The sequence below is a fragment of the Cupressus sempervirens genome, chromosome 5 (assembly GCF_028749045.1).
Source record: "Cupressus sempervirens isolate cs-2001-9-10 chromosome 5, ASM2874904v1, whole genome shotgun sequence".
NCBI classification, from domain to species: Eukaryota; Viridiplantae; Streptophyta; class Pinopsida; order Cupressales; family Cupressaceae; genus Cupressus; species Cupressus sempervirens.
Window position 1 is genome coordinate 551093838 of NC_143122.1, and position 24706 is coordinate 551118543.

At 39.9% G+C, this 24706-nt stretch overlaps 1 protein-coding gene and 1 pseudogene across 3 annotated transcripts in view; one reads left to right on the forward strand and one right to left on the reverse strand.

The window, feature by feature from the left end:
* The window catches only part of LOC149557121 (DEAD-box ATP-dependent RNA helicase 32-like), a 108322-nt pseudogene extending 106482 nt beyond the window's left edge, over positions 1-1840 (reverse strand).
* An 859-nt stretch (positions 1841-2699) lies between these two features.
* The window catches only part of LOC149557122 (zinc finger (CCCH type) helicase family protein), a 289450-nt gene continuing 267443 nt past the window's right edge, over positions 2700-24706 (forward strand). Inside the window, exon 1 of one of the 3 annotated variants that reach the window (XM_089831842.1) lies at positions 2700-2935. In XM_089831842.1, the coding sequence (XP_089687968.1) occupies positions 2803-2935 (133 nt within the window). In that variant the 5' untranslated portion in view covers positions 2700-2802. Of the gene's footprint in view, positions 2936-3067; positions 3238-24706 lie in introns of those variants that run through there. The other 2 variants (XM_089831844.1, XM_089831843.1) reach the window with 2 other exon arrangements.

Here is a 24706-nt window from a genome sequence, read left to right on the forward strand (position 1 = left end):
GCCTTGTCCAAGGCCTAAGCGCGAGAACAACCTAGTGAAACATGGAAACAACCTCCAAGCTGTGGGACTTGAACTACGAGGTTGAGTCTCCGGAGAAGGCCGACTTCCTCTTACTGTCAGGGTGCACCTATCTATTCTCAGAAGGGAAAGGGAGAAAGAGAGCGTTAAAGCAAATCTACCTAGTCTAATCGAAGGCGGTGATGCACCAAAACAGAGTGTTCAGACTCATTCCTGCCCATATATGCACTACAAAACTAGGGTAATATACAAAAGTCATACACGTCCAGACTTATATCGATCAATAGTCACATACAGATCAGAAAACCAACTGAATGACACCAGGAAAAGGAGATTTCACTTGTATATTATCCAATAGGCCAAAGATAGATACAGTATGTGGACCACTAATCTCAATAATGCATCAATGAGAGGCAAAAGAAGCACATGCACATTGACCACTGAAGAGAATGACACAGGATACTATGTAGCTTAGAGACACATGGATTCTACACTGCAAGTCTGCAAGCAGTAGCAGAGAAAACCAGGAAGAGTCGACCCTAAGAATAGATCACAAAATTGCCTTTATAGCTCAGGCATAACTGAAGATTTCTGCATTACATTCACCTCTCACCTACTGGCATTAACTTCCACTCTGAGAATCCAATTGGAGATCTGATTGAATCCTGGCTTGCATACCAAGAAATCTCATATCTTTCTGAGAAAGAGCCTGGAGAAGACAGAAACGGCGCCGCAACATTCCCTGACATGGTAGATGGATCGACCGGATGGATGGAGTGTCATTCTGTGCTTAGCATTCATTCCAAGTTGGTGGCAATCAATCATACCATCGGATTTGTGGCAAAACTTCTGATTTTCCATCATTCATGATTCGTGCATCCATCGAATCGATCAGTCAACAGGCTCGACGAGCCAACTGGGCCATGCAGACCAATCAGACCTTCGATCTCGCCACCTTGGCAGTCTCTTTACATCTGACTAGGCGTTACCACCCTTTCCATGCGACTGGGCGCTATGTCGCTAACGAAAAAGTCCTCGAAGGTCTCGATAGCGCCATAGCGCCTAAAGGTTTCAACTTGACTGCGCCGCCTTGGCGATCATCTAATTGCAACCGCTCGCTAACCGCCACATCGAAAATCGGACCCGCGAGGACACGTGTCCTCCAAGCCCTAACTCGCCATTGTAAAATCTGCGCAGTTCCTCCATGGCGAGATAGCGCCCGCCGCTGATCTCTTTCCAATCTGACGGTCGCAGACTCTCCTTTCCGCGGCCCTCCTTCTCTTGTGATTCGTCGGGCCCGCTGATACATGGCGTTTGTTCGTTGGTTTGTCGATCATCCAACTCTAACTGCATCTAGCGGCATGAAATGCGACCCCGCCAGGACACGTGGCGCACGGGCGCTATATCGCCATGTTAAAACTCGTGCATCTCCGCCATAGCGAGATGGCGCTGACCGTCGATGCAACCAAATCTGACGATCGTGAAGACTCGTCATACCTCGTGTTTCCGTCCTCCATGTCGGCACACCTGGCATCGCCTTGCGACACGGCCCCACCTAACATGTGTCACCAGGGCGCGATGTCGCTGTCATAACTCTCGCGCAACTCCACCATAGCGCGATGGCGCTTATTGTTGATCCAAGCCGATCCGACGATGGAGATCATAAACCTTGATTGTGTTAGCCGTGCTGATAGAGACTTCGACCTGGTTGCACGCGGCTACTTCTGATTTATTGCCGTGACGCCGAGTTGACAAACTATACATGCGGAGTACCGTCGGGACCCACCTGTCTGGTCATTCTTTGCCGTGATGAACTGTCCATTTGGGCGCTATGTCGCCATCAGAAAACGCATTGGTTTTCCATTGGCGCCATGGCGCCTCGCCGGTCTTTGGAACTTCCGACCCGTGAAAACCCGTTGCCCGCCGCCGAGAGTATTTCCGCCGGGCGCTATGTTGCCATCGGAAATTTTTGGCCGATATGCAATAGCGACATGGCGCCCACTGACGTCAAGGAACTTTCTGACCCGCCGAATGCCGAACCCACCGGACACGCGTCAATTAGGCGCGATGTCGCTGATACTATCTCCCGTGCAACTTCTGATGACGAGATCGCGCCGACCGTCGATCTTTCTGAAATTTGACGGAAGAGAAACTTTGGCGGGTGAATGAATGATAACAGGTACTATACAATTAAATTTTATTTTAGATAGGTCTCCACTATTCTTCCGCCTAAATATCCTTTATATTCTTGATAGTGACTCTTTGTACATTTTGATTCCTCTAAGAGTCTCATCATTTGTCATAAAAATAACAATTTTCTTATGAAATAATTTAAAACTACAATAAACAAGAATACATATTAATCACATCATTTAAATGTATAAATACTTTATATAAATACTCATTCAATAAATATAATAAATATTTATAAGACACAATAGAAATTAACAAAGATTATACCATAATTATAATAAAAAATATGAATTAATGAAAATTATTTCTAAAACTACCCAATTTACTTACATAAAAAAATATTAGAATTTCCACCTTACGCTCTCCTCTCCTCAGGTACATATATAGCGATTAATAAAAGTCTCATTTTTATTTATTTAAAGCCCGTCGGAGTAAAAATGGAAGCTTTGTTTCTCACACGGTAAGGTCAAAAGATATCATAAAAAGAAAAGGCCAAAGGTCTTATACTCGATGTATAAAGCGCGCCACCTTTAATAGCAAACACACTTTCCCTCTTTGCATTGCAGAACCCAAAAACGAACAGAACAGGATATGGCAAGTAGCAACAGCGCCGCCACCACCTCAATGGATTTTGAATCTTTACCTGTCAGAATGCGAAAAGACCACATTGTCGACAAAGTTAAGATGAACAGAGTTACCCTTATTGTAGCTGACACTGGTTCAGGTAACAGTAATTCTCACACTTCAGATTGTATGACCTCAATTGAGTAGTACTGTTTGAAGTAGTTTAAGAAGCACATGTTATATTAACTTGCCTGGGTCTCACTATTTCAAGTCTTCGTAGAGCCAGATGGACCCAGTAAGCCTCAACTGGTAAATATCCCACTTATCACCAAGAAACACTGGGGACAACTGTGGTATATTTATAGGTCAGTTTACCAGGTGTTTATTTGCTGCTTGATACCAAAATATTGGGCTTTTCTACAGTGCTTGGAAGACGAAGGGGGTCTAACAGAGGCCCACATTGTAATTTGCAACGATTCACAGTCCTAATAGAATTCTATTGATTTTTATTTGGTTGATATTTAGTGTAGGAACATCTGGTAGAATCCAGGGTTGTTTTAATTATAACCTCTTTCGTGTTCTACTTTTTGGAGTAGTCTAGGTTAAGTTCTTCCTTAATGCACCTGACACAATGGTGTTTGTTGCTCAAATATTGTCCTGAAGTCTAAATTCTTGAAGTTAAGGATAAATTCTTCATAAGTTTAATCCTTGCTCGCCATTTTTTGGGTTTTTATTGGAAAACTGCGGTCTGGACTAATTCATTGGTAGTGCACTGCACAGTCGCTCTTTTTTACACACCACGATTCTTATTTTGAAATTGTAGGTCAGGTTAAAATTTAAATCAATTAGAGCCCAGGCATGGTTGGAAATTAGTATAATATAATAATGGGAATAAACCACGGTGGCTTGAAACAGGCATGTTGCATTCCTTGTTATATTTCAAATTGCTGCATTTTGATCGTCAATTGATTTGGTTTCAAATGAATAAAAGTCATGGGGTATCCAATACTGCCTTTTGTTACTTGTTCTAACCTTTTATCCCCCTTTTAACAGGATTTGCCTTTGGTTCACAAGTGGGTTATTCATTCCAATGAGGTCTTTTGTCTTCATTTCCATTTGTAGATTGACTTAAGTTACATCATTTGTGTGCTGATCTATGTCAATACAATGCTGGTACACGCTTAAGTCTCACTCATGCCAATGTACTGCTTCTGTGTTTGTTGCCCAGGAAACCAATTTTAAGTATTTAACTGTCATGAGGGGTTAATGAACTCTAAGGATAGAAAATACATCTAGTTAGGTTATTAATAAACAACACTCAACTTGGTTTTGATTTAATTTTAAATGAATAAGGTGATAGGGGTTTTCCAATTTATTTGATAAATTAGAAGCAGGGAATCTCCTGCGGCTTGGGCCTTAGTTATACATTTCATTACGTAAATTATGTCTCAAATTTATTTCACATTTAAAATGCATTAGAAATCTATTCCAGTGCTTTCTGATCCAAAAGTGGATCTGGATCATCATCAAAATCAATTTTCAAATATAGTGACTGTTTCTCAGTTGTTGGACACTATTTGTCCTCCTGAATGCAGTTGCATTGCAGGGTAAAAATGGTACTTTGGTGGCAAGATTGGATGTTTTTACATATTTAGATTCCTCTTGAAAGAGTTAGTTTGCAATTTGTTTTTGTTTCCTGAAGATGGTGGACTCATCAGGACTAATCACTCAACTGGTTATATACTGATCAATTTGCATGAACTGGTGATTTTATCATGTTTTAACATGCAAGAAGAGGAAACAAGAGGGAGCATTTTGTCATCATATCCTCATTGTTCGGGACTATAAAATGTCCAAAGGGGCATGTTGTTTTCCAGGAAGGCATAGCAGGTATCTTTAGTCATTTTCTTAGCCATTATAATTGAAGATGAGCATTTTAGGATTCCAGACCAGCTGTTTCTGTGTGCACAATGCTACTTGTTCATGCAAAAGGGGTCAAAGGGATTGCCGTACAAAACACAAGGACTGAATCTGCAGCAAGGTCACTAAATGGTACATGAAGAAGGACAAAACCAAAGCAACAAGAAACATAAAGAACCACAAAGATAGAACCGAGGAGGAAGAAATGGGAGTGCCAGTGTTCTAAGAGGGAAAACCACACCCCCCTAAGAAACTTGAGTTGCTAAGAAGAACCTTTGAACACAGGGATAAGTTGTGGAACCAATTGAAACACTAGGCCGCCTCTAAGAGGTCCTTGAAGAGGGAGAACTAAGCTGAGAATCCCTTTTAGGCCTCACCGATTTGGAGTGATTGGAATGGGGAGGGTCAGACATCCTCTCTATACCACACGCCAAAGAGAGCCCCACAAAGAAGGAGGTGATAAGATGAGATGAGTGTAGGCATGTAAGAGTTGATGATGGGAAGAGCCATCATCAAGCCTAGTGGCTTCTTGGAGATAGAAAGAAAAGCACTTATGATCCGTGAATTTGAAGAAAGTGGAAATGTTGTGAGTGTTTGTAAAAAGGCAGTAAAATCTCTCGTGGATCTTGTAAAAATAGGGCAATAGAAAATGAAATGCTTCTTCGGCTTGATCTCCTCAATGCTATGAAACCTGCAAATCCTTTCTTTTCTGTTAAGATAACGATCAGTCTTAGAGTGAAGCTTATGGAAGCTTGCCCTGAAGGAACCTAGGGAGATCCCGAGAGAATGGGACCAATGGTGTGATAAGTAAGAAGGGCAAACAATGAATCTGTCCCTCATTTCATGGAAGTGGTGCCCATAGAGAGGTCATATAGTTATTGACTGAAACTAGCACCCACAAAGGCCTAACGAAGGCAATTGACCCATAACTACATGCTCATAGTGGATTTGAGGAAGTTAGTTTTCCCTTGGGTTTTTCCCCTGAATTGGTTTTCTTGAGGGTAATTTCTGTGTTCTCTTTCATATAATGGTATGTTTGATTGTTCAAATTCTCACAAGTGCATATATCAATCTATGACTAAGATACCTATTCGTGGGCGTCAGGGGTGGCTTCTGCATCCGAGGCGGACGAATGTCGGATGCGCCTGGATGCCCTGCGGGTGCTGGCCGGAAGCCAGGCACAGGCAGTCGGGTGCGCAGGGAAAGGTGTTGGCCGGAAGCCAGCCGCAGGCAGCCGAATGCGCGGGGAGGGTGCTGGATGCGCGGGGAAGCTTTCGGCCAGCACCCTTCCCTGCGCATCCGGCTGCCTGCGGCTAGCTTTCGGCCAGCACCCGCAGGGCATCCGGGCGCATCCGCGGGCCCAGTGCTGGCTAGGCCCAAAAAAACAATAAAAAATAATATTTTTTCACTTAAACTTGCATTAAGTGTAATAACCCCAACAGGTTATAACTTCTTCAAACACCAAAAATCTTTATACTTCAGTTGTTTGACATTCCGTCAAACACTTTGCAACCAAGCTCTGATACCACTGTAATGACCTTGCTCAAATCTGACCTTAAAATGCTGATTGAAGGCTCGAAGAATTTTGTCAAACACTTTGCATACAATGGGTCATATGACTGATATAACTTTTCAGATTGCTGCAATAACTCTTGTTTCGATTTGCATCAAAGAGAATGCTTACAAAAGACTCCAGATTGTCTAAACAATGACCTAACATGAATGTGCAACTAATTTTGGCAATATTTAATACAAATATGAGACTTAACTACTTGCAATATGCAGCTACAGCAACTAGTGATTATGACAAATACTTTGGATGCAACCTAAGATGGCATTAATGCACTTACAATCAAGTGTCATTAATTTAAACACTTAGTATGCAAAATTATAACATTATTTATGCCAAAAAGAGAACTTACAGCCAATTGATATTTTGTCAAACAATTGGAATACAAACTAATAAGCTGATCATCAACTCTAGGGTTGCAATATAGATAAAAATTACGATGCTCTTTCAATTGCAAAATCCTAGCCTTCCTTTGATACTAATAATGCCAAATGGCAAACAAAGACAAGTACAAGGTGAAATAATGAAGTGCTGAAGCTATATTTTGTACTCAGATGAAAACCTACATTTCTCAGAAAATATGCCAAATGAGAAGTGAAAAACTTGATTGTGGATGGCTGTAATATTTTCCTTGGATGCTGCCCCTTCTGCTTGCTTTTTTTCCAATCTGCTTTTTCCACTTGCTTTTTCCTGTTTTGCTTTTTCGAACTGCTTTTTCGGATTGCTTTTTTCGGAGCTGCTTTTTCGGACTGCCTTTTCGGCCTGCTTTTTTTTTCGGTTTTGCTTTTTCGGCCTGCTTTTTTCGAACTTCGGTTTTGCTTTTTCGGCCTGCTTTTTTTCAGACTGCTTTTTCAGCCTGCGGACCTGCTAGAAATGACCTCCAATAATTTCGGCCCTGCTAAAATTGCCTGCTGAAGTGCTGAAATGCTGAAAATGGCCTTAGGCCCAATGATGCCCTAGCTGAAGTGACTGAAGTATCACCTCCAAATGTGCAACCCTTCAGAAGATATTTCACTTCCTTAGTTATGCTAATCCAAGGGAGTTTTCATTCCCAAAGATCAACTGACTATCTGAAACCACTTGGCTCCACAATAGACTATGTGACTGAATCACAATTTGATGTCAAGAGAGAAATAAACAACTGGATGATTAGAATGAAGCTCGGGGTGCCTATTTATTCTTTTTCTCCACTTTCTCCAGAAACTTCTAGAACATTATTTTATTTTATCTATTAAGTGACTTTATAAAAAATATTTTATAATTCAAGTCACTTTATTAAATTAATTAAATATAAAGTTACCTTTTAATATTTATTTATTTGATAGTTTTATAAATAATTAACTTAATAGCACTTATTTATTTAATTAAAATAATTAATTAGTCATCCTCATAAAATATTCATTATTTTGGACAACCTAATTAATTAAATTAATTAAATCAAATTGCCTCCAAAATGGGGACATGACAGTCCGCCCTTCCTGAAATTGCTTGTCCCCAAGCAATGGCTGAACAATAAACCAATCAATCCGCTTGGATTCCAAATGTCGTCATGAACTATACTACTGTCAATTAACACAGGCTCCTGTAATATCCTCTGCAATATAACCAAGAGGAATCCATAATCAAACTGACAATTACAGCTCAACCAAACTCCAAAATCACAACTGCCATAGTCAGAAACCCACGAGACACAAACTCTTAGAAAATCAAAACCCAAGTAAAGTGGACAAATCAAACTGCCAACACAGTAAATACCATCAACGCATCCCACTGGCCTATACGGAATGTACAATCCAACTCTACAACAATGGTGAACGCTCCCGAATGAAACTGTACCAAGTATGGAGAATCCACACACTGTACAACTCCTGTAGTCAACACAACTTTGCAGATCACAGGCCACTGTCTCATAACCATAACTCCCATGCACTGCTGATGGTGAAAAGACATCACAAGATAAATAGCAAGAAATGGAACCCGAACCAAATTTGCCTGCCATCAACTCCTCAACACAAGGATCAAATGCTAACTGATGTACATACCCTGCAGTATAATGTTGATAAAAAGAACCAACCTCAGTCAACAGCTCACCATGAACAAGTGATACAACCCACTGTGACTGATCACCAGCTAAGTCAGGAGATGTCATAGCCAAAGGAGTAGAATCAATAACAACAACTTGTTGTGAGGTTTTCACACATCGCCCCAAAATCTTGGGGACCCCCTTTTTAATCGCCTTTAGGGCCAGTGGAGAAGGTTAGATTTATTTTTCACCCGGTTTCAACTTGATTTTCCAGAGCTATCAGTTCTATCCTTAGGCCGAATAAGTTCAAAATTGATTTCAACTTGGCAGGATAAGATTGTGAATTTTGTACTTAGACGATTTCTTTTGAAAATTTGGATTTAATTGTAAATTTGAGTGATTTTCAAATAAGGAAATTTTTCGTTAGACTTAGGTTCTTGGAAAATCTTATTTTTTTTTGGTGAAATAGAATTTAATTTTGTAAGATGAAGTTAAATTGCAAAATCGATTTTTACTCTAGAGGCAATTTTATTTTTTTTTGTCATAAAATTTTAATTATTTAGCAAAATCGATTTAGAGGAAAATTGCAAAAATTGGCTTTAATAGATTAAATTTGCCTTGAAAGCTTTTGGTATTTAATGAAATTGGTAAATTAATATTAAGAAATGGCTTTTGGTTAGCCAAAATTCAACTTCAAGGATGTATTAATTAGCAAACCCTCATTAAATAGAAATTTTTAGCATCCCCAAGGCACCATTCAATTTCGTTTTGCAATTTGTGGTTAATTAGTAAATTAAAAGTGCAGTTTTCATTTTAGAAAATTAAAATTTTGGCAAAGTATTTAAAGTGGGCCACTAACTTGGCTTTAATTTTGGTTTTTTTCCTCTATAGGACCAAGTCGGCCAGCCTGGGAGGAAGGTGAAAGCTGCTATAAAGGGAGTCCCCTCCCATTTCATTTTCATCAATTCATTTGCTCCTCATGCTTGGGTGAATTTGAAGCAAGGGCAGATTTCCAGACTTGGGCGAAATTGGTGGAAGGCAGTTTTTTGGCGATTTTTGGGCAATTTCTCCATTGCCATTGTTGGGCGATTTGTCTAAGGGCCAAATTTTTTGCGTTTTTGGGGATTTTTGCTCCACTTTGTGGGCTGCGATTTGTGCCCTAGGTGGCAGATTTTACAGATTTTGCTCCTTCTTTGCTTGGGCGAATTTTGTGGAAGGGCAGATTTTTTTTTCATGCTTAGCCGAATTTTGTGGGAGCCGAATTTTGTGGGGGCTGAAATTTGTGGAAGACAAAATTCTGATTTTCTAGAGGGGCTGCAATTTTTTATATCAGATTTGGGCAATTTTGTTGGGAGAAGAGATACATATGAAAGTTTGATTTTTGCATAGAAGGCAAGTGTTGGATAAGCTTAGAGGCTTTGTTTTCTAATTTGCAAAGGGATTTGTAATTCTTTGATGTCATATCCCGGGTTCCGAAAAGTTGCTGTAAGATTATTAGTTAAGGTGAAAGTCATCATCTAGAGTTGCAAGGAGTGCTTAAGCTGACATCCATTCCTTCGCTCTTTTCTAAGAATTGCACTACTTGATTCTTCTTGCCTTTTGGTCCACCACTCTACCATCCCGTAATAGGGAGACGAGCATGGAGGATGATAGTGCAAGTAAGAATCCCAAGCGGGCAAACGCTAAGAAAGACAAAGAGGATATGACGCCCAAAACTTCCTTCTTCTCGAAAATGAAGAAAATAACCGATACTAATATCGCTACAGTGGACATGATACGGATGAGGGATAGACTAAAGGAAGGACAATCGCCCTTAGCAAAGAGGATATACAAGAGCGGAATTGTACATGCAGCAGCTTTTCCTCCTACTTTGCCTTGTCCGGAATTGATTATGGAGTGTGCATCCAGATTTGATCTAGACAGTAAATCCATCATTTTTGGCGAAGGGAAGAGAGTGTTGGCCAACATTGGCGAACAAGCAATTGAAGAGACATTTAATATTCCCCAGAGCAAGGGCATGACAGTTGTAATGGTGGATCAGGCGGCCAAATCATTTCAAGGTAACCAAGAGGCCTACTTCTCACATCTAAAGCGGAATTGGATACACGAAGGAAGGAAAGGAGTTAACAAATCAACAAGGCTTACAGTGGCAGATTTCAAGCCGGAATATGGCGATCTCATTGTTCTTCTCAGCCGGATCATGGGCCTAGCTCAAGCTATGCAATTCGAAAACTGGATGTACTTCTTCATTGATGAAATTGAAAAGGGAAAAGGAAAATTTGATTGGGCTAGGATCATAAGTGAAAATTTAGAGTTGCAACTTAGAACAGTTCAAAACCAAAGGCAATTCTACATGGGATCCTATCTGTTTTACTTAATTGCTAGATTGTATGAGAGTCTGGGACTTAGGGCCTTAGGAGAGATTGGTAATGGGCCGGGGCAATATTTGGTGCATGAATGCTATCCGCAGCTTCATTTGCACAATAACAAGGATTACAAGATGTTTTGCGATGCATTCGCCATGAAGACAATAAGGGTATTACAAGGGGCGCCTGCTAAGAGACTTTCATCGGAAGCAGAAGCAAGGATTAAGAAGTTTGGGAGTTGGTTCATCCAATTCCCGCAATTCACATAAATTAGAGTGGCAGGAAGTACAGTTTGTCCCAAGAGGCTTCCAAGATACCCGCCCGACAAGGTAGTTTTGATGGAATTGGCTAGGCAGCTTGAGCACTATGATAGAGTAATGAGGAATGAGGGGAAAACAGGCGTTTCCTTCTCAATTATAATTGGCAATGATAGTTGCCCAAATCGGGCCACCTTTGAGGTTGCGGAAAAGGAATTGGAGTGGTATCATCTAGGATGGTACAGAGCAAGGCAAGGATTCGACCCTGTTGGTCTTATCAAGGCATCTCATGGAAGCGAATTTAAGCATGTTCCCACTATAGAGGACTTTTGGGCCAATGCAAAGGATGATTTTCACGTGAGAAAGCTAGCTTTCTCGAGATTGTCGGTGAACATGATGAGAGATATCAGATGGAGAAGCCTTGATATTCTCGATCAATTGGAGGATGATCGTAGTGTGTTGAGAGAAGACTATGAGATAGTAGTTGGAACAGAGTTGAATCCAGTGGATTGGGACGATCATTAGGATCCTTCCTTGGAGGCAGTCACAAGGACAGTAGATTTGCATACCGAGTCGTGGTATAATGCCAAGATGAGAAAGCTACAAAGACAAAAGGTTCTCCTTACTTATGAGATGATGAAACCGAAGGAAGGTCTAGTAGAATCAATCGGACAGAAGGGTGAAGGAAGTGGCCGGCAATCGGAGACAGTTAGAAATAGCAAGAAGAGGGCTTTGGAGGTAGAGAAAAGCCAAGAACGTTCAGAACCTCCAGCCAAGAGACAGCGGGCAGCGCCGTCAAGGGAGAGTATAACTAAGGCTAGAAGCCAAGAGGTCAATTCGAGTGATAAAGGGGCCGCAGTGGAGGTGAGCTCTGATTCGGAATCAAGTGGCTACAGTGAAAGTACGGAGTACTCCCCTCTCTCGGAGAACCAGCAAGGAAATATGGCAGAAACTAGTAGAGAAGAAGATGGGCCAATTGATATTGAAGAGATAAGTCAAGTGTCTAAGGCCGTTGGTGATGCTTTGTTGGTCGAACTGAATCCGGATTTGGGGAGATGCATTGCACCACTATGGTTAAGGCAAATGCTTATGCCGAGAGGCGAGGTGGTAATGGCTCACGCAGTTGATGATATCCAAGGACTAATAGAAAAGGATGATAGCGAGAACCAAAAATAGATGGCAAATACGGTGGCAAGGGTAATCAGAAGCGACAGTGATGGTCACCGAAGGGTTCAGATTGCTATACCAACAGTCAATAAGGCAGCGGATGAGATTGCAGCCCGGGAGTACGAAATAGTAGAACATAATTTGGGAAGAAATACAGATGATATGGAATGTGAGGAGGTTCAGGAAGGCATAGCATCAATCAGAGAAAGATTGAGGAAGGCAAACGAAAGGATAGTAAAGTTGGAGGCCGAAAACAAATATTGGAGAGATTGCCAGCCAATCCAACAGCTGCATCAGGCAGCCCTTCCTCAAGACAGCGGGAGCAATTCAGAAGAGGTATCAGCTTAGTTACATGAAGTAAGGGGTTGGATTTATGATACAATCCAAGATGGGCGAAATTTCTTGCCCTCCTTCATCTCAACATTCCAGTCATTGGTGACTGTTAGAAACAAATTCAGATTATTTGAAGAGGAATGGAAGAATTTTCTTCCCATCAAGGATTTGGTTATTCCTAGGCTGCAGGCGTTCATTAGGCTACAGGAGGCATATTTGGAAAGAGCCCGGTTGGTTGATGAGAGAGGATTGAGCATAGTTGAATCTTGGTATGTCGCATTGACTACCAGATTCAGAACACTTGAAGAAATTCATGATGAGATTGCACAACACGGCCCAAGCGTCGACACTTCCATTTCGACCATGATGAGCGACGTTGGGGTGGCGCTTGATTTTGAGGGTATTAGAGAGGAGGATGTCAGTGAGACAGGATTTGGATCGAGATTGGATGAGTTAGGAAAGGCTGCCGTCAAAAGGAAACACCTGAACACCCTTCCCTCACTCAATGCTTTTATTGGGTTTGCAAAGGAATATGAGAAGGATCACGAAAGGATACTACAAGCAGCAAACAGCGTGGCAAAGTCAGCAGAACTCCGAGCGAAGCACACACCTTGTCCTCCTATCGAAGAAGTTAACGAAAGGCTAGCTAAGTTCATCGCCTTAGCTAAAAGAACAAAAGAAAAAGGAAGAATTATATTAGAAGATCATCTTATGTAAGCCTAAGTGGCAACTTTCTCTTTCTTCTAGAATAGGACAAGTGTTTGTTTCTGATTGGCCACCATTTTGGTGCCTTCTCATTGGTTGCCACTTTTGTACTTTTTTCATTGGTCCATTGATGAGGTGGCATCTTCTCATTGGTCGATGGGGTGGCAACCCTAATTAGGGTTTTTGGATCCAATCTGGATCGTCGATCTTGTTTTGACCTCTACCGTCCATTGTATTTTGGACCTCTATATAAGGCCATTGGCTCTCATTTGTAAAGGAGGGGGTTGGAGAAATTGTTGCGAAAATAATACCAAAGTGCTCTCTTTTTCATTGCATGTTGACTAAGAACATTGGGTGTTATTGCATGTTTTCTACTTCCACATAGTTAAATTTTCTTTTCAAGTTGAAGCAATTTCATTTCAAGTTGTTAGAGTAAGAGTAAAATAAAATGGATAGTTGCATGGTAGCTTTGGTAGATGTTTGATAGGGGTCAACACTAGGCCACTAGCATCCTAGCGGCTGGTTGGGAGGCTTTGTGTGGTGATCTAGTTTACTTTCCTTTGAAGCGTTGCATCTATGGAGGTAGGGCCGCTGGTTAGCCTTCATTAGATTCGATCCCCGTCCATCTGCTAACCTTCCATTCTTAGGAGTAGGAGTAGTTGAGCAGCCAAATTTCATGCTTAGAAGAGGTTAGTTAGAGAAGTAAACCAAAACATCGGCATTCTCACCTTCTATCGCTATTCACCCTACATTGCCATCATCGCGCCGTCAACATCATCTAGCATTCACTCCGAACCACCATCTCCATTTTCTCACCAAGATCCAAATTTTTCTCAAACAAGAAAACGTAAGGCCGCCTACGTGATTACCAGCAAATCACATTGATAAAACTGAGCGAGTATCCAACGGTGTAAGGAACATTAGAGTTATACTCATGTCCCATGAGAGATAACTTTTCAAGAGAGGAATTGTGTATTTGATATTCTGTATCAAGCATCCAATTACTAATATGTTATGTAGTGACACAAAACTCGCATCAACACAACTGCTGAAGCATCACTCCCAAACTCCTGCTCTAAGTCATGTATTATCAAGCTGTCAACTGCAGAACCTATCGCCATATCATGCCCATCACAACTCTCATCCCAAGGCATCAAACCGTCCCATAACTGATGACAAGCACTAGGAACCAAAGTACATCTCTGTATCATCATCTCATCAACATGGTCATCAAAGGTAAATTGATGAGCATACCTCACAGTGTAATGCCGATAGAATGCGCCAATCTCAGTCAGTGGCTCAGACTGCAATCCAGATGAAACTAACTGCAATCGATCATTAACCATGTTGGAACTGAATACTACCTCCGAAGATATCACCAAGGGAGTAGTATTACTAGCAGGAACCATGCCAACTGCTGGCTCACCAACATTACACATGATCTTTGATATAACATCTCTAGTCTCCGTGCCATCAGTACTAGAGGCCACCACCATGTCAGGCATATCACAACAATTTGCTGTAGCACCCAACTCAACTGAACCTGACTCTAGTGGGAACAAACCCGATATGCCAATGTTAGTATCAAGGATGGATGCATCCCCATCTCCACTGTCTTTGACAATCTCGACCATGGACATCCTCGGATCACCAGACACCACAGCTTGTGACTGTACAAAATTTGGTAAAGACTGCAGTCGCTCTAACTCCACGGTCACCTTAGCCAAATGAAACTGTGACTCCTCGAAAGCCAACTGTGTACTCTCAAGAATCTCAGAAGTCACCTCGAGCTGCTGAGTAAGCTCACTCACCTCATCTTCCTTGGCCAATAATGCATCGTATGCTGTACTACCCCACTCCATAAGATAATCTCTGTCGGCTACCAACTGCATATAATTCTGTCTCAGAATCTGAATAGCCTCCCATAAAGAGTGGAACTCTGTCAAGGAAAAAACTGCCTCCCTGCTCATCACTAGTAGGAGAACCCCATTCATAAACTGCTAACAACTGACGAGCAACGTCGAAATGTTGGCAAGCGATAGAAATGTCTTGCTCACTAACTCTCAATTGACTAGACACATGATGGCACTGGCTAGACTGTCTCCTACAAACCTCCTCTGACGCACTGTCTAAAGGAGTATCCTCAAAGTCAATGGTCTCTAGAGTATTACCATCCATATCCTGCGAATCAACTCCAAAGCTCATATCAACATATGGAGTATCAAAAATTGTAGCACCGCTATCCAACTCCTCTATACCAAAAGAAACTGCCAAGGAAACTAAGTCTTCAAAACTGCCCATTGCATCCTCCTGGATGTCATCAATGCCAATATGATCCTGGGACTCATCTGTACACACTGCCAAATATGAAAGATCATCAACACATTCCAGCAAGAATGGTTGATTGGATATATGAACGAAGCCCAACACTGGTGTATAAAAACTAATACAAACATCAGATGAGCTGCTGGCACAAGAAAAGACAACACCGTGTAATTTGCTAATCAAATCCATGATAGCACTCAAACAATCACTGCTACCAAAAAGTGATAAAGATCTCCAGTCAATTGAATCCCAAACGCCAATATAACAATTTCGAGTCCATATCCGGAAACTAGAATCAGCTGGTAACTCAAGCAAACTCCTCACCTGAGTAATATGACCAATACCAACTAACTCCACATACCTGTCTGACATTGTCCTTGTATCCTGGATGTGAATGCAAGATGAACTCACAACATTATCAACGAACACATATGATTTACGTGCCACAGAAAGTTGAGTATCAGGAGTGCAAGATGAAACTAAACTCAACTCCATGCCATGCTTATCCCCATGTCTCTCCCAGTCCTGTAATGCCAATGGAGTATTCACCAAAGAAGCTTGAGTGTCATCAAGCTCGCGAGAAAGCTTGTCAACTTCCTCCTCCTTCCTCCTCAAGGCATCTGAATAGTCTCTGACAAGGCTAAGAAGATGGTCACGATCTAATAGAAGATGTAAATAACTCAACTTCATCGTTCCCATTCCTTCCCTGATCGCCTGTGAGTCAACACAAGAAGACTTTGCTTGAACTCCCTTATGTCTACCTTGTAATTGAATCATTCGAATGTGATCCTCTATCATATCCCGCATCCTGTCATGATGAGATAATGAAGTCATAATATTGTCTTTGCTCACCTTCAGCTGGCTGGACAAATCATGTGAAGTACTACCAGCCTCAACCTCATGTGACGAAGCATCTATCTGTGCCTGGTACTCTCTCTCAGCAAAGTCATGAATGCTCAATGTCTGCTCATCTCTACCAAGTATCTCACCATCATGCACAACAACATCCTCATAATCATTATCTGAACCCACTATGTTGTAGTCATTGCCTATTGGAACTAAACCATCCCGAGTACCTGTGACATCACCCTCTGACGACCTGTATACAATTGTCTCAACTTGAGTATCAAGTTGACCGTTACTATCAATCTGCGTAATATCCATTCCCACTACCTTCTGAAGTATTGTGTGCCCAACATCTTCCTCCAAGCTAGTCTGATTTTTGTCCTTCCTAGATTCAGCTATATGCTGGTCACCAACTGCTGCAAACTCCTTGTAGAGGTTTCTAGATACCTCACTTGTAGAGACCTCTTGTTCCTCTTTCTCTTTGTTTTGTGATGTAGTCCTCTTAAACATGGAAATCATCAATTCATTCATCCTTTTCTGACTTTCATCCAACCTTTTCAAATTTTGTTTAAGCTTCTTCATATCCTTGTCCCACTGCTTCTGGGTACTTGAAGTAAACATGATTAACTAACTGATTCAATGTCCAATCTACCCAATAGGATGGCAGGTCAATAGCTCTGATACCACTGTAATAACCCCAACAGGTTATAACTTCTTCAAACACCAAAAATCTTTATACTTCAGTTGTTTGACATTCCGTCAAACACTTTGCAACCAAGCTCTGATACCACTGTAATGACCTTGCTCAAATCTGACCTTAAAATGCTGATTGAAGGCTCGAAGAATTTTGTCAAACACTTTGCATACAAGGGGTCATATGACTGATATAACTTTTCAGACTGTTGCAATAACTCTTGTTTCGATTTGCATCAAAGAGAATGCTTACAAAAGACTCCAGATTGTCTAAACAATGACCTAACATGAATGTGCAACTAATTTTGGCAATATTCAATACAAATATGAGACTTAACTACTTGCAATATGCAGCTACAACAACTAGTGATTATGACAAATATTTTGGATGCAACCTAAGATGGCATTAATGCACTTACAACCAAGTGTCATTAATTTAAACACTTAGTATGCAAAATTATAATATTATTTATGCCAAAAAGAGAACTTACAGCCAATTGATATTTTGTCAAACAATTGGAATACAAACTAATAAGCTGATCATCAACTCTAGGGTTGCAATATAGATAAAAATTACGACGCTCTTTCAATTGCAAAATCCTAGCCTTCCTTTGATACCAATAATGCCAAATGGCAAACAAAGACAAGTACAAGGTGAAATAATGAAGTGCTGAAGCTATATTTTGTACTAAGATGGAAACCTACATTTCTCAGAAAATATGCCAAATGAGAAGTGAAGAACCTGATTGTGGATGGCTGTAATATTTTCCTTCGATGCTGCCCCTTTTGCTTGCTTTTTTTCCAATTTGCTTTTTTCGTTTTGCTTTTTCGAATTGCTTTTTTCGGAGCTGCTTTTTTTTTCGATTTTTCTTTTTCGGCCTGCTTTTTTTCAGACTGCTTTTTCAGCCTGCGGACCTGCTAGAAATGACCTCCAATAATTTCGGCCCTGCTAAAATTGCCTCCTGAAATGCTGAAATGCTGAAAATGGCCCTAGGCCCAATGATGCCCTAGCTGAAGTGACTGAAGTATCACCTCCAAATGTGCAACCCTTTAGAAGATATTTCACTTCCTCAATTATGCTAATCCAAGGGAGTTTTCGTTCCCAAAGATCAACTGACTATCTGAAACCACTTGGCTCCACAATAGACTATGTGACTGAATCACAATTTGATGTCAAGAGAGATATAAACAACTGGATGATTAGAATGAAGCCCGGGGTGCCTATTTATTCTTTTTCTCCACTTTCTCCAGAAACTTCTAGAACATTATTTTATTTTATCTATTAAGCGACTTTATAAAATATATTTTATAATTCAAGTCACTTTATTAAATTAATTAAATATAAAGTTACCTTTTAATATTTATTTATTTGATAACTTTATAAATAATTAACTTAATACCACTTATTTATTTAATTAAAATAATTAATTAGTCATCCTCATAAAATATTCATTATTTTGGACAACCTAATTAATTAAATTAATTAAATCAAATTGCCTCCAAAATGGGGACATGACATTAAGACATGTTATGGAAATCATTTTTAAAGTGTTTTTTCACTATGAAACCCTAAAACGATCCTAGAAGTCAATATAGAAGCATTCACAAGAGTCATTTTAGAACTTTGTTTGCACCTACAGCCACTCCTTCATTGTGAAGCTAAGTTCTGCATTTTCGAAGAGGATCAATCAAAGAGGGAGATATAGCTTTCTCAAAGAAGTTTAAACCATTCAAGGTAAGTGATCAATCCTTTTCTTGAGTATTTAGATGAATTTTTTTGAGTTTTTGATGATTTTTTTCAAGTTCTTGAAGAATTTTTTAAAGTTTTTTTTCAAATTTTTTTTTTGAAAGATATGTAGAAGCAACTTTGGGTATCTATTTTAGTAGTTTTTCTCACTTCTTTCCACTTGTATGCATGATCATTGATGTTCATAGTTGTTAGGAACTAATTAAAATTTATTTATTTTCTTATAAAATAGGTTGCAAAAAACTAGGCAAGAATGGATACTGGTGGTAGTGCTAGTCAAAGTTCAGTGGGGGGCCAAGGAGGGGAAGGGACTGATAATTTCAAAATTGATGTAGGTTTTCCTTTGTGGAGACATACAACACGGATATCACAAGTTTCAGGAGGTGGCTCATACTATTGGAAGTGCAATTATTGTCAAAGTAACAAAGGAAAACTTTTCAATAGCTCATATTCTCGAGTGATGCTTCATTTTATGGGCCCTGCTGGCAAACGGTTTGGAATGTGCAAAGGCAAAAATGGTATTGGGATGACTAATGCGGAAATACTTTCATTTGTAAGAGAACAAGAAGCTGCTGATGCATTGATCAATAGATTAATAAAAAAGCTACTATCAAGGTCCTTCCTCAAAAAGCAAGCCATAGACACCCACTGAACCAATTGCATCCTCCCAACACCCATTCTTGCAGGTACCTGTGCCAAGAGAGGATGAGGAAGAAGTGGGAATTTCAACTCGCAAAAGAGGCCCATCGCACACCGCATTTAAAATGGAGGCAAGAGACCGCGCTGATGAAGCTATTGCACGTTGCCTCTATGCGAATGAGCTTTCTTTCAACTTGGTGAGATCACCATATTGGAAGGAAATGGTGGCAGCAATCAAAGAATCACTAGCTGACTACATGAGCCCGGGCTATGAAAAGGTCCGTACAACTTTATTGCAACAAGAGAAGGCACATATAGAGAGAGACTTTCAACCAATCAAAAAATCTTGGAAAACTTCAGGTCTAACTATTGTGTCAGATGGTTGGAAGGATACAAGAAATCGGCCACTGATTAATGTGATTGCAATTGCCCCCAAAGGGACAATGTTTTTGAAGGCTATTGATTGTGAGGGGCAAGCGAAGGATTCAGAATTCATTTCTAGAATTCTCATTGAGGCCATCAAGATGGTGGGTAGTGAGAATGTGGTACAGGTGGTCATTGACAATGCCAAAAATTGCAGGGGTGCGGGTGCTTTAGTTGAGAGTCGGTATGACCATATGTTTTGGACTCCATGCATTGTTCACTCCCTTAACTTGATCATGCAGAGGATTGGCACTGAAGTAGATTGGGTGAAGAAAATATATGAAGAGGGGGAGGACATACAAATGTTTGTGACCAACCACCACATGTCACAATCCATTTTTAGAACATACTCCAAATTGGAGTTGCTGAAGGTAAATTAATTTTTCTAAATTACTAAGTTTCATGGTTTTGTAATTTAGTTAAAATTTAAAATTTATAATTATATTGTCAATTGACATATTGTTAACTTGCTTAGGTTGCTGAGACCTGTTTTGCATCTCATACAATTGTTATGAGATGACTCCTCAAGGTAAAAGATGCATTAAATCAAATGGTCATCGGTAATCAATGGGGTGTATGGAAGATCTCAAATTCAGAAAGAGCACAAAGGATCAGGGATTTGATCTTGAATGAGAGTTGGTGGGCTCGTGTGGCTTATGTATTGGATTTCACCGAGCCCATCATGACTATGCTTCGTTTTGCTGATACAGATACACCTTGCTTGGGGGATGTGTATGATGGCATGGACACCATGGTTGAGAAGGTAAAACATTCTATACAAGCACATGAGAGTGACTCCACACAATGTGAAGCCTTATGCAAACAAGTGCAAGCAATTATCCACCATCACTAGAATAAGATGGCTACCCCATTGCACCTCCTTGCATATGCCTTATCTCCTAGGTACTATAGTGAGGAGATAGTTGGTATGCCGGGTAGAGTTGCACCATTTGCGGAGGAGGAGGTTTCTGAGGGGTGCCACAAAGCCCTTACAAGACTCTTCCCACTAGAAGAAATGCATGAAAAAGTGAGGGAAGAATTTGGGTTGTTTGCTTCGAGGTTAAAGCATTCTCCATTTGCACTAAAGGACCAAAATAGAATGGGAGCTATCACATGGTGGTACATGTATGGTCAACCTTTCAAGCATCTTCAATCTCTTGCAATCAAAGTCCTATCACAAGTAAGTTTTTTATTTTGTTTTGTAAATTTTATGTTTACACTTGCATTCTAGAATTTAGCGTTTCACACATTCTATAAAATTAATTTGCTTTTCATTTGAATGTTTTGTGACAACTATATAGGTTGCTAGTTCTTCTGCTGCTGAAAGGAATTGGAGCACATACTCCTTTATCCATTTGGTGAAGCGCAACTGGTTAGACTCCAAGAAAGCTGAGGACTTGGTCTTTGTCCACACCAACTTGCGTCTTTTGTCATGTAAGAATGATCATTACAAGGAAGGGGCAACAAAGCTTTGGGATGTAGCCTCTGAGTGTTTAGATTTGGATGCAACACTTCATGATCTTGTTACAGTTGGAGACGGTGATGATGATAGTGTGGCACATGGTGCATCTAGCATAAGTGGAACTATGTTTGGTTCAAATGATCTTTCAGCAGTTGGAGATGACAGTGAGAATGTGGATTTTCTTGTGAATCCGTATGACTTAGTGTCAGACTCTGATTGATTGAATCATCAGACTTTAATCATTTACCATGTTTTTAAATTTTATTTTGTTGGAATCTTGAACATGACCTATTTGAACTTATTGTTTAAGAGTCAAGACTAAACGCTAATGTTGGACAAGCACATATTGATATTGATATATGAATATCATATGAATTTTGAAATATCTTGAATTTTGATAAAGGGTTCCGGTTAATTGTTAAGTATCATAGATTCATAGTCATATTATGATTTATCAAATGATTTGTTTTTGTATATTTCTTGCATTTCTTTGAATATGTTAATATTATAATATATATATATATATATATATATATATATATATATATATATATATATATATATGTTTCCTCCTGCATCCGCATCCAAAAAAAAAAATCTCCGCATCCCGTATTTGCTTTGGAATCCGCATCCGAATCGGTAACTTAGATCTACGACAAAGAATGAAATATTTTATGAAAGATCAAAAGGAAAATGTTTCTTAATTCCACTCAACAAGATGGAAGAAGCATCAAGTTGATTCCAAGCAAAGTTCAACACCGTAGTGGCATAACAAGGAGGTTTATGCAGATGATAGCCATTGAAGAGGTTGATAAAACGCCTGAATTTAACTATTCATGTTGTTTGATCATCCATGAAATTGAAACAATACTTTTAGTGGAATGTGTTTGTTTATGTATTAGTTGTATAATATCTATTGCAACATGACATTAATACCCACTAGAGTTTGATAAATAGAAAAGTCTTACTTCTTTGGGCTAGAAAACCAACTTGGGGCGTAACAATTATTGGATTAAAATGAAATGACTTTATTTACATTAAAAAGACCGAAATGGCGTAAGGGACCTTTGAATGCATTCGATTCTACAACTCAAGGATTCACAAGATAATTGCTAGCTCACCCCTACCCATAGGAGTTTCTAACCAAAGGAGGTGGTTGCAAACACGAATCACACCACCCTTAGAATAGTAGGGCCCCTATAGAATTGTAGGGTTGGCAATCAATAATTTTGTTGCGCTTGAGTTGATTCAATTGGTTCCCCCATCAACCTTGTCCAAGCAAGGGCTCGAGGGCCTACCTATCACCACTCTTAAGCTTCTTTGAAAGAAAATATGCAGTGAGCGTGGATCGAACATGCGATCTTTAGATCTTTAGTCTGATGCTCTCTCAACTGAGCTATCTCTACGCAGTCATGGTACACACACGCACACATATAGATATATATGTATATGTATAGATACATACATATATCTATATACATGTATATGTATACGTATAGAATCATATATATATATATATATATATATATATGTTCTTGTGCGTGAATGTATATATATGTATGTACACACTAGGAAAGCTTTGTTAGATTACCTGATGTAGAGCTCTCCCCTAAATAGGCAACTATGGTGTGGTGTGGCCTTAGATTGCTTCAAGTACCCCAAAATGGAGTCAAGAGAGGGCTCTACACCTTTTAAACAAAGTTACTCAAAATCATAGCCTAGGCACTTAAAAGAGCACAACTAGGTCTTCAACACTAAACCTCCAAACTAGGTTTATGCTTGAAATGGGAACCTATGAGTTTATAGGGGAGTGGAAACGTTCCAGAATACTAATCCAACTCAAACTGGTGGGTTTGGTCTGCCTATCTTGTTCCCAAGGATCATAGATAGAAAAATTGCCTTTTTGGCCTAATTGCCTGGTTTTGTGAAGGAAACACAAAATTGATGATTGATCAGGTTAAGCCACCAAATAGGAAACATGTAGGGATCTACTAGATATCATTGTCCACCCTCAGATTGGTTTCATCCATCCCCCAAGTGCTTGCAACACTTCAACACCTGCTGTCCTACACCAAACACATAGAGATGTTTGGCCTAGGGCTTGCTAGCAAAAGTGATTGACTTGCTTTCCATCTCCAATTCTTTAGGGACCATATTGTACATCTTCCTAACTTGCATTTTACCAAGTGGCATGAGGTTTCCACGATGGGAATGCAAGTTAGGACATTATTTCTAAAGCTAGTCACTAAACGGAGGGTTTTGCTACACTCGAGAAAGAAGTTCAGATAACTTTAGTTGCAGAGTACTTCAAACCCTCAGAACCACTTGCATTATCCTGCAATGTTGTTGAGGATTCCAAATCAATCGTTTATTCACATGTGCCAATCTGTATATTATGGAAATGCAATGTTTACAAGAGAAATAGGATCTTTTGTTGATTCAAAATGCAAAATTACATATTTTGTGTGTGTGTCTTCCACCTGCCTGAAAGGGCTATTTGAAGACCTTTCCCAACTAATCCAACCGATTTTCAAAGGTTGTGACCGTTGAGAGTGATTAGGTGAAAGTTTATTAATCGTAAACGAAAAACTGTTAGCCTTGCCGAGTAGTCAGTATTAGCCGAGATTGCTTGGTCATTGAAGACAGTTCCCCTGTAGGTGCCGAGCATTTCAGTGTTTTCTGAGTTCGGAGACAGTGTCGACCGAGTTGGGTCGGTTAATAAAGGAAAGCAAGTGTAAATTCTATGCCAAACAATTCTCAAGCATTGTCGAGCTCCCAAACCATGCCGAGCTTCAAGACCATGTTGAGTTGGGTTGGTTAACAAAGGATTTCCAGTGTTAGCCGAGTACACGGTTTTAGAAGGCTAAGAACTTACCTATCTTATCCTAGGACTAAGATGTGCCTAATAACCTTAGTAAAAAACCCATGATTAATAAAACGCCAATGGTGACTAGGCCTTACTAGTAGGCTTGATTTATTAGATAACTATTTCTATCTATTACAAATATCTCTTAGGCACAAATGCCCTTGAGTAGAACTCATGTAGAGTTGAAATGATAGATGCTCCTAGAGAATGGAGGATTAGGTGCTCCTGCACCATTACCCCAACATAATTAACCATAACATATTAACTAGGATAGATTTTGCAGCCTGATATATTGTAATATGGACAATAGTGAATCCCATAGCAATATCATCAAAAACCAAATTAAATGCGTAAATAATAGAGTAATTGCTGAAGCATACTAATACTGTTAGTGACATTTATGTTAACATCTATATGTCCATAGAAAGTAAAAGTTCCTATCCTCTGTAGCTATTAAAGTTTACATATAACCAACCCCAGTTCAACTTTGGTGTTCAAAAATTTACTAATAGCAGTTAAAAGAGATTAGTCCAGTTTATCATGATTACTAACAGTTTCTAAGCTGCCGTTGTTCTTGGGTTAACCAACA